General features: G+C 46.5%; 1 protein-coding gene across 2 annotated transcripts; it reads right to left on the bottom strand.

The window, feature by feature from the left end:
- Positions 1-838: 838 nt before the first annotated feature.
- METTL9 (methyltransferase like 9) lies at positions 839-10876 on the bottom strand. 2 transcript variants are annotated; one of them, XM_039360754.1, is made up of 5 exons: positions 10414-10876; positions 4825-5015; positions 3683-3892; positions 2635-2819; positions 839-1675 (listed from the first exon to the last, which is right to left on the bottom strand). In XM_039360754.1, the coding sequence occupies exons 1-5, from the start codon at positions 10585-10587 to the stop codon at positions 1473-1475; spliced, it is 963 nt and encodes a 320-aa protein (XP_039216688.1). In that variant the 5' UTR covers positions 10588-10876; the 3' UTR covers positions 839-1472. The 2 variants fall into 2 exon arrangements, with proteins under 2 accessions (XP_039216688.1, XP_039216687.1); XM_039360753.1 differs by having other exon boundaries at positions 839-1678; positions 10414-10862.
- Between the last annotated feature and the right edge of the window lie 299 nt (positions 10877-11175).

Raw genomic sequence — 11175 nt, 5'->3', positions numbered from 1 at the left:
TGAGGTAAGCAGAAATTTAGGGTGCTCGTTTCACAGCCCTGGAAACTTGCCCCAAAGGGATCCTGTCCTGGGCACCCCACAGCCAGGTCCCCGATATGCTTGAAGGCCGCTTTCCGAGGGTATGAAGTTGACCCTACAAGCTGTCTCAACTTGCAACCACCGTTGGGATCAGAATTCCTGTTGCTAGGCAAGGGGGTTTTTAAGGCAGTATCATCTGATTTTAGGCCTTTTTTGGGGGGGGCACAGTTGTTAAGAGAATCACTGCAGTCGTTTGAATCAAGTGGTGGTCATTAAGTGAATCTGGCTAGCCCCCCCCCCAATGAATTTGTCAGAAGCTGACTGGGAAGACTGCAAGCGGTAATTGTGTGACCCCTGGAGGCTGCGACTGTTGTAAACACAGGCTGGTGGACAAGTGGCTGAATTTCGATTACACGACTGATTGAGGGCAAGAGAAGAAGGGAATGACAGAGAAGGAGGTGGCTGGATGGAGTCCCTGAAGCAGGAGGCGTGAGCTTAAATGGACTCCAGAAGATGGTAGAGGACAGGAAGGCCTGGAGGAACGTTGTCCATGGGGTCGTGATGGGTCGGACACGGCTTCGCAACTAACAACAACACAATGTCCTTAAAAGCGAGAACTGGCCATAAATCAGAGTCATTTTAACTCTGAATATTTGCTAAAAGAAATGGCTGTCAGTCAAGGACTGACCTGATCAATTCATCTCAAGGCCCTTTGCGTGTCCATCTGTCTGTCCATTCCCCCCCTCTCCCTCTCTTCATCTCCAAATGTGTAACTGAGACCCCCCCCCTTCGGCTAAAAGAAGCTTTTCTACAAGCACCACCTCGAAAAAAAAGTTTTATTAGCGTGATTAAAAACATGTGCTGAAGACCAACAGATCAAATCATTTCAGGAACACGGAAGAAAGAAAATAAAAATAAAAAAACAGTCTAGCCCGACTTTTGACCAGCCCAGATTCCGAGTTGAGCGGATAAGACGGCTCTACTGTCGGCGCTCGCTTTTTGCGTCCTTGAGGGGAAAAAAAAAAACCCCACCTGGGCTGGTGTTATTTCTTGGCAACTACTCGACTGGTAGTCCCGAACGGCTAGGTATAAAAATATTTCCATTTCAATCACACACGTCCTGGGTTTTTAAGAAACCTTAAATGGGAGAGAACTCTGATCTTTTACAAAAGATGTCCTTTTTTTAAAAAAAAAAAGGAAGAAAGAAAGAAAAAAAGGAGGGAAGGAAGGAAGGAAAGGAGGGTGTTCCGAAAAAATTAGTATTTTTTTTTCCCCATTTTCAGTTCAAGAAGTCCACTGAGATTAGACAACCACAAAAAAACCCTTCCTCTGCCAGGAAGGGATCATAAATTCAAAACGAAAACCACCCAAATCAACAAGAACCCAAACCCAGACGAAGAATCGAAACGTTTCCGTATGCTGGTGGCTTCCGGCCGGACTTCCCAGGACGCGACTCAGATGGGCCTGAGAACGAAGACCGCGTCGTCCAGGACGTAATAGTCGTTGTACATGTCGCCTTCACACAAGTACGGTAATCTAGTGAAGGCTTCGATGGCAAAGCCGGCTTTCTTGAGAACCTCCGGCAGGCTGTTCACCTGCTCCTCCCACGTCTGTCCTTTGATGTCCAAAATTTCGGAGGGTTTATCCCACTTGCCACCTACTGAGAGAAGAGAGGCTTTCGTTAGTTGCTGTTTGCAGGAGGGAGGGTGGACGCTGCGAGCGGGATTAAAACAGAAACGGACATTGTATGTTTCTGGGATTGCAAGGGAAGACACCAAGGGGTCCATCAGACACGATTGCCGGGCGCAAATAACCAGGATCGTGCAATAGGTTTAAAGCAGAAGTGATTTATCGTTGCAACCTATAGACAAGAAATGGGTCAACTAACGGCCAAGCTTTCGTTAGTTGCCGTTTACAAGGTGGGTGGCGAACACAGACTGGAGACCGTGAGCAGAATTAAAACAGAAATGGGCACTGTATAATTATGGGATTGCAAGGAAAGACACCAGAGGTCCTTTGGAGATGATTGCCGGGCGCAAATAACCAGGATCATGCCACGGGTTCGAAGCACAGATAAATTATTGTCGCAATCTATACGTGGGAATCTAATCGGCTAACGGTCAGCACTAAATTGGTGCTAGATAAAAGCTGACAGACTTCAAGAAACAATGGATGGAAACTAACCAAGGAGAGAAGCAACCTAGAACTAAAGAGAACCTAGAACAATTGACCAGTGGAATAACCTGCCTCCAGAAGCAGTGAATTCTCCAACACTGGAAGTTTTTAAGAAGAGACTGGACAGCCATTTGTCTGAAATGGTATAGGGTTTCCTGCCTGAGCAGGGGGTTGGACTAGATGATCTCCAAGGTCCCTGCCAACTTTATTATTATTATTATTATTATTATTATTATTATTATTATTATTATTATTATTACTACTACTAGGGCTGGACTTGGGTCTCTGGTGGCAACGTGGTGGCACGTTTAACTCAGATTTCCAGCTTTGCCTGTGTGAAAAACGGTCGTGAGTCAGGTGTTTTGAGTGTTGTTGTAACTTCGAACAGTCACTAAATGAACGGCTGTAAGTCAAGGGTTACCTGTATCTGGGAGACCTTACCATTTTCCACATAGGGATGAAAAGGCAAAACTAGTGCCAGGATGACTCGGCCTCTCGTCGGTTCCAGCACGCTCCTGATATCTTTTAAGACCGTCAGTGGCTGGTCACAGCGATCCAGCAGGTTCAAGCAACTGATGACGTCATACTGGAATCCCGTGTTCTGCCATTCGTTGATGCCAAGCACCCTGCCAAGGGTGGGGGGAGAGAGAGAAAGGCAAAGGGTTATACCTGGTGGAGTGTGGATTCTTCACTTCTCATTCAACCCGAGGAGGAAGCAAGAGAGTCACAACAACTCCGAATAGCTTTCTCCATTGGCCTTGCTGGTGGGAAGGCCTGAAGTTCAATGGGCTCGGAGAGAAGGCCGCAGTCCTCTCTGATCAAATGGTTCTTCTTAGCTATTGGCCAAATTAAAGCTTAAATTGAAGACAGAAACAAGAGAAGCAGGCAAAGGAGCTCAGTTGGTGGGAGAAGAGACAGACCAGCCAGATGTGGAGGCCAGGGTGGAGAGGGCCAGATGTGGAGGCTGTGATGGAGAGGCCCAGATATGGAGGCCAGGGTGGAAAGCCCAGATATGGAGGCTGTGACAGAGAGACTCAGGTGTGGTGGCTGTGATGGAAAGGCCCAGATGTGGAGACCAGGGCGGAAAGTCCAGATGTGGAGGCTGTGACAGAGAGGCTCAGGTGTGGAGGCTATGATGGAGAGGCCCAGATGTGGAGGCCAGGGTGGAGAGGCCCAGATGTGGAGGCCAGGGTGCACAGAGCAGTGCTTTTCAACCTCCGCAACTTTAAGATATCTGGATTTCAACTCCCAGAATTACCCAGCCAGCAAGCCTAGAGTTGCAGCCCTAGAAATTCAGAAGGGGAGGTTTTTTTTCTCTTTAACTGCAAAATCCTGCCTCTTTCTGTTTATTGGTTTGAGGGCTAGGTAGGGCAAGGAACAAGGGAACTGTCTCTTTGGATTCCCCCCCCCCCTTTCGATTTCTTGAGAGTAGAACGAAGAATTGCTAAATATTTGTTTTGGAGCGACTCTGTTGAGTTAGGATCATTACCTGTATTTCTTCTTTTGAAGCTGCCAAATCATGGTCTCAGACAACTCGGTCACGTACGTTTCTTCAAAGTGGGGACTCATGACTTTGGTGACTTCACCATCTCCGGCTCCTAAATCGAGAAGCCGACGCGACTTCCAGTCTGGGTTGATTTTGAGCAGTCTCTGAAATTGTTCAGGTGAAAACACAAACATGGAACCTCTTTCCAGCAAGCTGAAAGGTTAAAGATGGGGAGAGGTGAGTTTACGTTGGAAGGGGGCAAACGGGAGGCCGTGCTTTCTTCAACGCTGGGGGGACGCGAAGGGGACTTATCGTTACCCAGAAACTAGAACAGAGGAAAAAAAGCCTTCTCGAGACATAAGACATTGATTCATCTCTACAAAGTTATACAGCTGCTCCTCGACGTATGACCGAAATTGAGCCCACTAGTATCACCACGTTTATATCCAGGGCCGGTAAACTTTTCAAGCTCGGCTGGACACAGCGCCCAAAGGCCAAACGATAAATAAACAGACCTCCCTGTAAAAATTGCCCATTTCCTTTCAGAAATTATTATTTTTTTTTTGTTAATGAGAGGGGGCACAGGAGTCATCCAAACATGGACAGGCAGTCTTCAAATTGCAACAATTCTCGAGTGACCACTCAAAGTTACAAAAAAAATGACCGAGGACCGACTTTCACACTTAACGACCGCTGGAACGTCCCCTTGGTCAAGTGATCAAAATTCTGTCTCTGGTTTAGGATGGGTGCAATGATCAAAATTCTCTCTCTTAGGATGGGCGCAGTGTCCTGAGTCCTGCGATCCTCTTTTGCAACTTTCTGACCAGCAAAGTCAAGGGGAAACGCTTAGCCCTGTTGCCAACAGTTGGCAACCCTGTTGCCAAGGACAGCGATCCGGTTAACAACGGTGACAAGAAAGGTCATAAAACACTTAATAACTGTCTTGCTTAGCAAGGGAAATTTTGGGCTAAAATTGTGGTGGTTAAGTCGAGGACTACCTACAATGGAAGGCTTTTTTTTCCTCGTTGTTTTTGGAGGATGCCATTCCTAGCTAGTCTACCACCGGTAGTAACTGAATATATGCAAAATCGGATTGTTATTTTTAAAAAAATCAAAACTCAAAGAGGCCAATATCTTACACTCACCCATTGATAGACGTCCTGGACATGAAGAGGCTAAAAACGGAGGATACAAAGGAGTGATAAAGTTGAATGAATAACCAGCCAGATTTCTCAATACTATTGTTTAAAAAGATCCGCGTCCCTTGGTCAAGGTAACTCTGGATGAAGACAGGCTGAAGGGCTTCATACAACTGTTCCGTATTGCACAGATACCACTAGAAGGAGGAAGAGATAAGACTCGGTTATTTCAGCTCTGCCAAACCAGAAGGAGCATCATCAGATGGAACAAGAATTGCAACGCAAAGACCAACGGGAGAGAAGACTCAGCGTTATTTTAGAACACGGGATAATTTTTATCAACGGCTGGAAAAACGAGTGAGAGAGAAAGGAACGTGATATGTGACACTGAATATATATTAGTTTAAGAAGACCATTGAGCGATTAACGTATTGATTATGATAATTCATTATTATTCATTGTTTTTTAAATACACGAATCCAGACAACATGCCGTTTGCTAAATATTAATAATGTTATTTTAAAAAAACCTAACCCTAACCCCGACCCTAACCCTAATCCTATAAAAGAGCATTTTTTTTTTGCAGGCAGACGTCACTACTGCGACAATTGTAAATTCAAAATTTTGTAGCCGACAAAGAGTTAAAGGGGGACTAGTATAGCTATTTCGAGCTAGCTGATGGCTAGCTGATGAGAGCTAAATAGCTCGAAATAGCTATACTAGTCTCCTTTTAACTGTTTGTCGGCTACAAAATTTTGAATATATACATACATACATACATACATACATACATAATGCTGTATGTTACACTCTGTTGCCCAAATATGGAAGAGAGAAATCTTTTGCCTTGTATCAGCTCAAACTAAAGCCATCCACAGGCAGCAGTCACAACTGTGACATCATATACATTTCTAAAATTTGGATTGCTAGCAAAGAATTAAGGGAGATCTGGAATAGCTATTTCAAACTCTTTAGCTCTTTTCAACCAGACATACCCTTCTGAGATTCGAACCTGGGCTGTCTGCATGTTAGGCAGCTGTATTAACCTCTAGGCCACAGGTTCTGTCTCACTTTTGCAAGCTGGCTGTGGAATTCTGGGAGTTGAAGTCCACATGCCTTAAAATTGTCAAGTTTGGGAAACACTGCTCTATGGAGAAAAAGTCTAAGGCAAGGCCAGAAAGCCTCTTTTGAACTTTAGTTGATAACTTAATAAGCAAAAATGGCCATTGTCCTTGCTATTGTTTAGGAATCTACTTCAAACGAGTGTTTGCAGCTTACATTCACAGTGAAATCAGCCAGACCTGCATCCAGGTATACAATAAAAGTTTTGTCTGTTGATTAGATTATATAAGTAGTCCTCGACTTATAATAGTTCGTTTCGGGACTGTTCAAAGTTACAACGGCACTGAAAAAACTGACCATTTTTCACACTTGCGACTGGGTGTGTGGTCACGTGATCAAACTTCAGACACTTGGCAACTGACTCACATTTATGACGGTTGCAGTGTCCCGGGGTGTGCGTCACGTGATCCCCTTTTGCCACCTTCGGACAAGCAAATATTCCTGTTCCAAAAACCATTGGGGACTGGGGACAGGATGCGTCTTAAAATTGGATTTATTGTTTTGAATTCACATTAGGAATTACAGTCCCTTTGTCCGTTTCATTATCTTTTGGCTGTGGCCAAACCTAGAGTCAACAGCTGGCCCACAACTGATGACTCCTGATGGGATGTTTCCCCCCCCCCCCTTCTGACCTAGATGGGGCTACCAGAATCAGGCTGTTTCAAGCAATCTTAAGAAAAACTGTCAGCCGGGCCATTTTACAGCTCTTCCTGTTCTTGTCAAGAAATGTATTAATCTCTGACTGTAGGGCTTCCTGCTGTTCTAATTATCTTCTATAAAAGCTTATAAGTCTTCTGTGCTTTTCTTGAAAGGGTGGGAGGGATTGATTATCAGACAAGCTTCGCTTTATATAAAGGATCCCAGCCCTACAAAATTTAGCAGCAAAAGGCGGAATTGCCATCACCGGTTGAAAAAAAGGCACAATGCAGGCAAACATCCAAAGTTTCAATCCCATTGTCTTCTAGGGCGGCAGGTTTTTTTTGTTTTTTTAACTCCCCCCCCCCCAGGTTTATAATGGAAGAAATTATAGCTTTCAATGATCACCTGGATAATTTGATGGAAGGGACAAGGCCGCGTAAGATGTTAATATTGTGATCGGGAGTCTGACACACCAGTCTGACTCGGTGTGCAGGATGTCGTTATCTTACAATAAGTGAAAAATGAATTTAGAATGAACAGAAAAGCCTGACTATTAGGCACACAAAGAACTTGATATATAGGCAGTCCTTGACTTATGATCACAATTGATTAGCCCAAAATTTCTATTGCCAAGCAAGACACTTGTTAAGTGACTTTTGCCCCCTTTTATGACAATTTTTGTCATGGTCATTAAGTGGATCACTGCAGTTAAGTTAGTAACATGGTTGTTAAATGAATCTGGCTCCCCCATTGACTTGAATCACTGCAGTGTTAAGTTAGTGATGTGGTTATTAAGTGAATCTACTTCCCCTATTGACTTTGCTTGTCAGAACGTCGCAAAAAGGGATCACACAACCCCGGGATGCTGCAACTGTCATAAATGTGAGTCAATTGCCAAATGGCTGGATTTTGATCACGTGACCGACGGTCGTAAGTGTGAAAAATGATGCTAAGTCACTGTTTTCGGTGCTATTGTAACTTTGAGCAGTCACTAAATAGACTGTTGTAAGTTGAGGACAGCAGTTGAAGCTTCCTATTAGGTAAATATTTCCGCAGCTGGCAGGACTTGGTCGATACTGTCAGGCCTTATTAGATGGACGACCGCGAATATATCCCAAGGCTGTAGACTAGATTTAGAAGTAAAAATTCCAGAAAAAGAAAAGAAAAGAATGGTGAATGACTATATATATTGTTGCCAATAAACCCTGCATGGATCTAGTTAAATCCTTCATTCTCCAGAGGGAATTCATTGTTTGATTATTTGGCTTTAGAACAGTTAAACTTCACAATTCCTTTTTGGGATCAATCTGCACATTGCGGTAATATATATTAAATCCATGTCCGTCATCAAAAAGTCTTTAACCAAATGTAGGGATCCTTTCACTCCTTTGATGAATTAGCACAGGATTTCAAACGTTGGCAACCGGAAGGCAAGTGGGAATATTGATTGAGCATGCAGTCAGAGGTTCACGAGAAGCTTTTCCTGGTGAACTAACAAGGAAAACTTGTAGTTTTTTAACAATTTAACCTATTATGTATGGTACTTATTACAGCTATTTGCATATTGATCCAGTAAATTCTATTAAGTATAGTATGCCAGATAGAATCACAACCCCGAAGGATAACAACTCTAATTCAGTGAAACAAACTAAAGGTGGATTCCATTTTAGAAACCCATTTTACAAATCCATAATAGAACAGATGTCCTTTCTCGCCCCCCCCCCGCCTTTTGACCACCCAGGCCCCCTAATACCAAGATATTTCAGATAATATTTATATCTAACTCTACCTGGCACAAGTGGAATACCTATAAATCACATTTCTTTTAAAGTTCCCGCTTTCTAGCAGATGTTGGCCCTGGTTCAAGATCTGAAAACATTTACACTTATTAAGTTACTACAAAGTGTCAGGCATATAAATAATATATGTAAGATCGAAGCTGTCCAGATGTTTGCGGATACAGCGCCCATAATAGTTGAATGTGGAATACTTAGAGAGAAAAAAACAAGGAAGTAGAAAAAGATGGACCAGACCAGGGATACTGAATCAGAAAAGAGTACCTAACTTTAAGACTTGTGGACTTCAACTCCCAGAATTCCCCAGTTGGAGTCCATAAGTCTTAAAGCTGCCAAGGTTGGACACCCTGATCTAACTAAAAGGAAAGAATTTTAGAGAGAAAAACAATAAAAAAAGGCAAACAGGGTGATTATAAAGAATGTGTGAGAGAGAACAAGAAAACAACAATACAAACAAGGGCGAGTAGGTGGTATTAATGATGTATAGAAAGTAAAAGCACTGGCAGTCAAATATTACACTGGCTCAGAATGCTGGGAGTTGTAGTCCAGAGTATGCCAAGTTGGACAAACTACTTTCAGAGGGAGGACAAAAAAGATCCCTGTGGACATTTTCACAAGTCAAGATCTTGCAAACTAAAATTTGGGGGAAACGCAAATTAATTTCCTTCTAATTTACACCACCCCATTATCCATCCACAGCAGGGGCACCACTACTGCTCTGCACAAACAGGAAAAAATGAGGCTGTGCCAGGACGTGATCAAACCACAGGGGAATTTGCATCGCCAAAAAAAAAAAAAAATACTTCCAGTTCTTGAATTATTAGAGAATTGAAAAGCAGGGCTTTTTTTTTTTTAAGTCTTAGGGGACTTCACCAGCACTTGTCTTTCCTGCTCCAGACCCACAAAAGTGGGATGAGGAGGGCTGAGAAAATGTCCCACATTGTCCTAGTTGCTTCTCACCCTTCGGTTGCGGAGCCTATAAAGATATGTCATTCGATCTATTCTTTTCCAGTTCGGATTATGTGCTGCTATTGTTGCTCTCTGCACATCCATTTCCCAGGCTATGCTCTGAGTGTTTTGGAGGGGAGAAAAGAGAGGACAGGTGGTGGGACTCCCAGGATCACCTGCCTTGTCCCATCCTGTCTTTGACCCTGGCAGCTTTTCACCTTCCTGCCTTGTCTGTGGAGATTCTCCATCATACAGGTCAGGGTTGTCCCAAAGGTGCTTTTTTTCCAAAAGGCAACTAGACTTTTTTGGGTTCCCCCCCCCCTTTGAAGCAGCTTCTTGGATGAGAAGTGAAACATTTTCAAAGAAAAAAAAAAACAAGTCCTGCTGCCTTTTGAAAAAGCACCTTTGGGACACCTTCCTACCTTGTACTCCAAGAAGGAAAGCAGCAGCAGAAGAAATACCCCAACACAGATTATGCCCCTTCCTTTCTCCTCCCTCCCTCCCCTTCTCTTTCCTCCCTTCCTTCTCCCTTTCTCCTTCCTTCCTTCCTTCCTTCCTTCCTCCCTCCCTCCCTCCCTTTCTCCTTCTTTCCTTCTTCCTCCCTCTTTCCCCTTCCTTCCTTCCTTCCTCCCTCCCTCCCTCCTTCCTTCTTCCTCCCTCTTTCCCCTTCCTTACTTCCTTCGATTCATCTTCAGATCTCTGGCTCTGGGTCTTCCCTCTTAGACCTGGGGGGGGGGGTCTTTGCTTATGTGTCCAAGCAAAGGGGGGGGGAGACAGCATCGGGGCCAGACCCGGCTTGACACCCCAGGTTGGGGGTGTCCCCCCTCGATGGGCAGCGCCAGGAACTCCTTGGGGAGGGAGGCATCCCCCCACCCTCCCCTAATCCGTCCCAGAACCTTAGAAATTCACTATAAAATAAGCTGGAAGTCCTGAAGCCCCCCTCCCCTCTTGGAGGGAGGGGGCATATGAAGACCCCAAAGGGGAGGCGGCGGAGGGGGCGTCTGCCTTGGTAGCCCCCCCCCAGGCTCTCTCCTCAGACCGACCCCCCCCGCTTTCTCTCGTGGAGGGGAGGGGGCGGCGGGGGCCCTACCTGCTGGTTCTCCTTGTCGCCCGGCGCCGCCTGCCCGGGGCCGCTCATCATGTTCGCGTAGAGAGAGCGGGATAAAGGGCTCCGGAGGTAGCGCGCGGGGCCAGACCACATCCTCCTCCTCAGCAGCCACAGCGAGACGGCGAGGCAGCCCAGCCAGGCCAGGCAGAGTCTCATGGGGGGCGGGGGGAAGGGGGCCGCGCAGGAGACGGAAGAAAGGGGCGACCGATCACCCCCTCCCGCAACCACCGCCTCCTTGCTCCATGGCGGCGGCGGAGACGGCGAAGGCGGCCAGAGCCAGCGCGGAGCTCCCCATTTAGCGCCCTCGCCGGAGCGCAGCCGAGGCCGGAACCCGAGGCCCGCGGAAGGAGGGCCCGGCCGGACAGGATGGCCAGGGACACGCACGCGCCCGCCCGTTCGGTCGCTCTCTCTCTGTCTCTCTCTCTTTTTCTCGCGCGCACGCGCAGACACGGCGCGCCTCGGCCGCCTGCCTTCCGCCAAGCCGTCGGCGCGCGCGCCCCTGCGCACTCGCGCGCGCGCCCCTTCCACCCGCTCCTCCAATCCCGGAGCGGCCCGAGCAACGGCGCCCGTCGCACAATGCCCTTGCGCGGGGGCGCGCGTCGAGGGGGCGTGCCACCCCCGTGGCGCGCGCACGTCCGGACGCGTCCCTTTCCTTTCTCCCCCCCCTCCTTCCCCGTTTTCACGCCCCCGCTCGGACGTCCTGCGGGGTGGTCGTAAAACGAAACACCCCTCCTCCCCGGCGAG

Source organism: Crotalus tigris, unplaced genomic scaffold (genome assembly GCF_016545835.1).
Source record: "Crotalus tigris isolate CLP2741 ecotype Arizona unplaced genomic scaffold, ASM1654583v1 scf7180000019173.45859301935:6455823, whole genome shotgun sequence".
In the NCBI taxonomy this organism is placed as follows: Eukaryota; Metazoa; Chordata; class Lepidosauria; order Squamata; family Viperidae; genus Crotalus; species Crotalus tigris.
The sequence above is the reverse complement of the archived record's forward strand: the minus strand, read 5'-3'. Positions and strand labels throughout refer to the sequence as shown.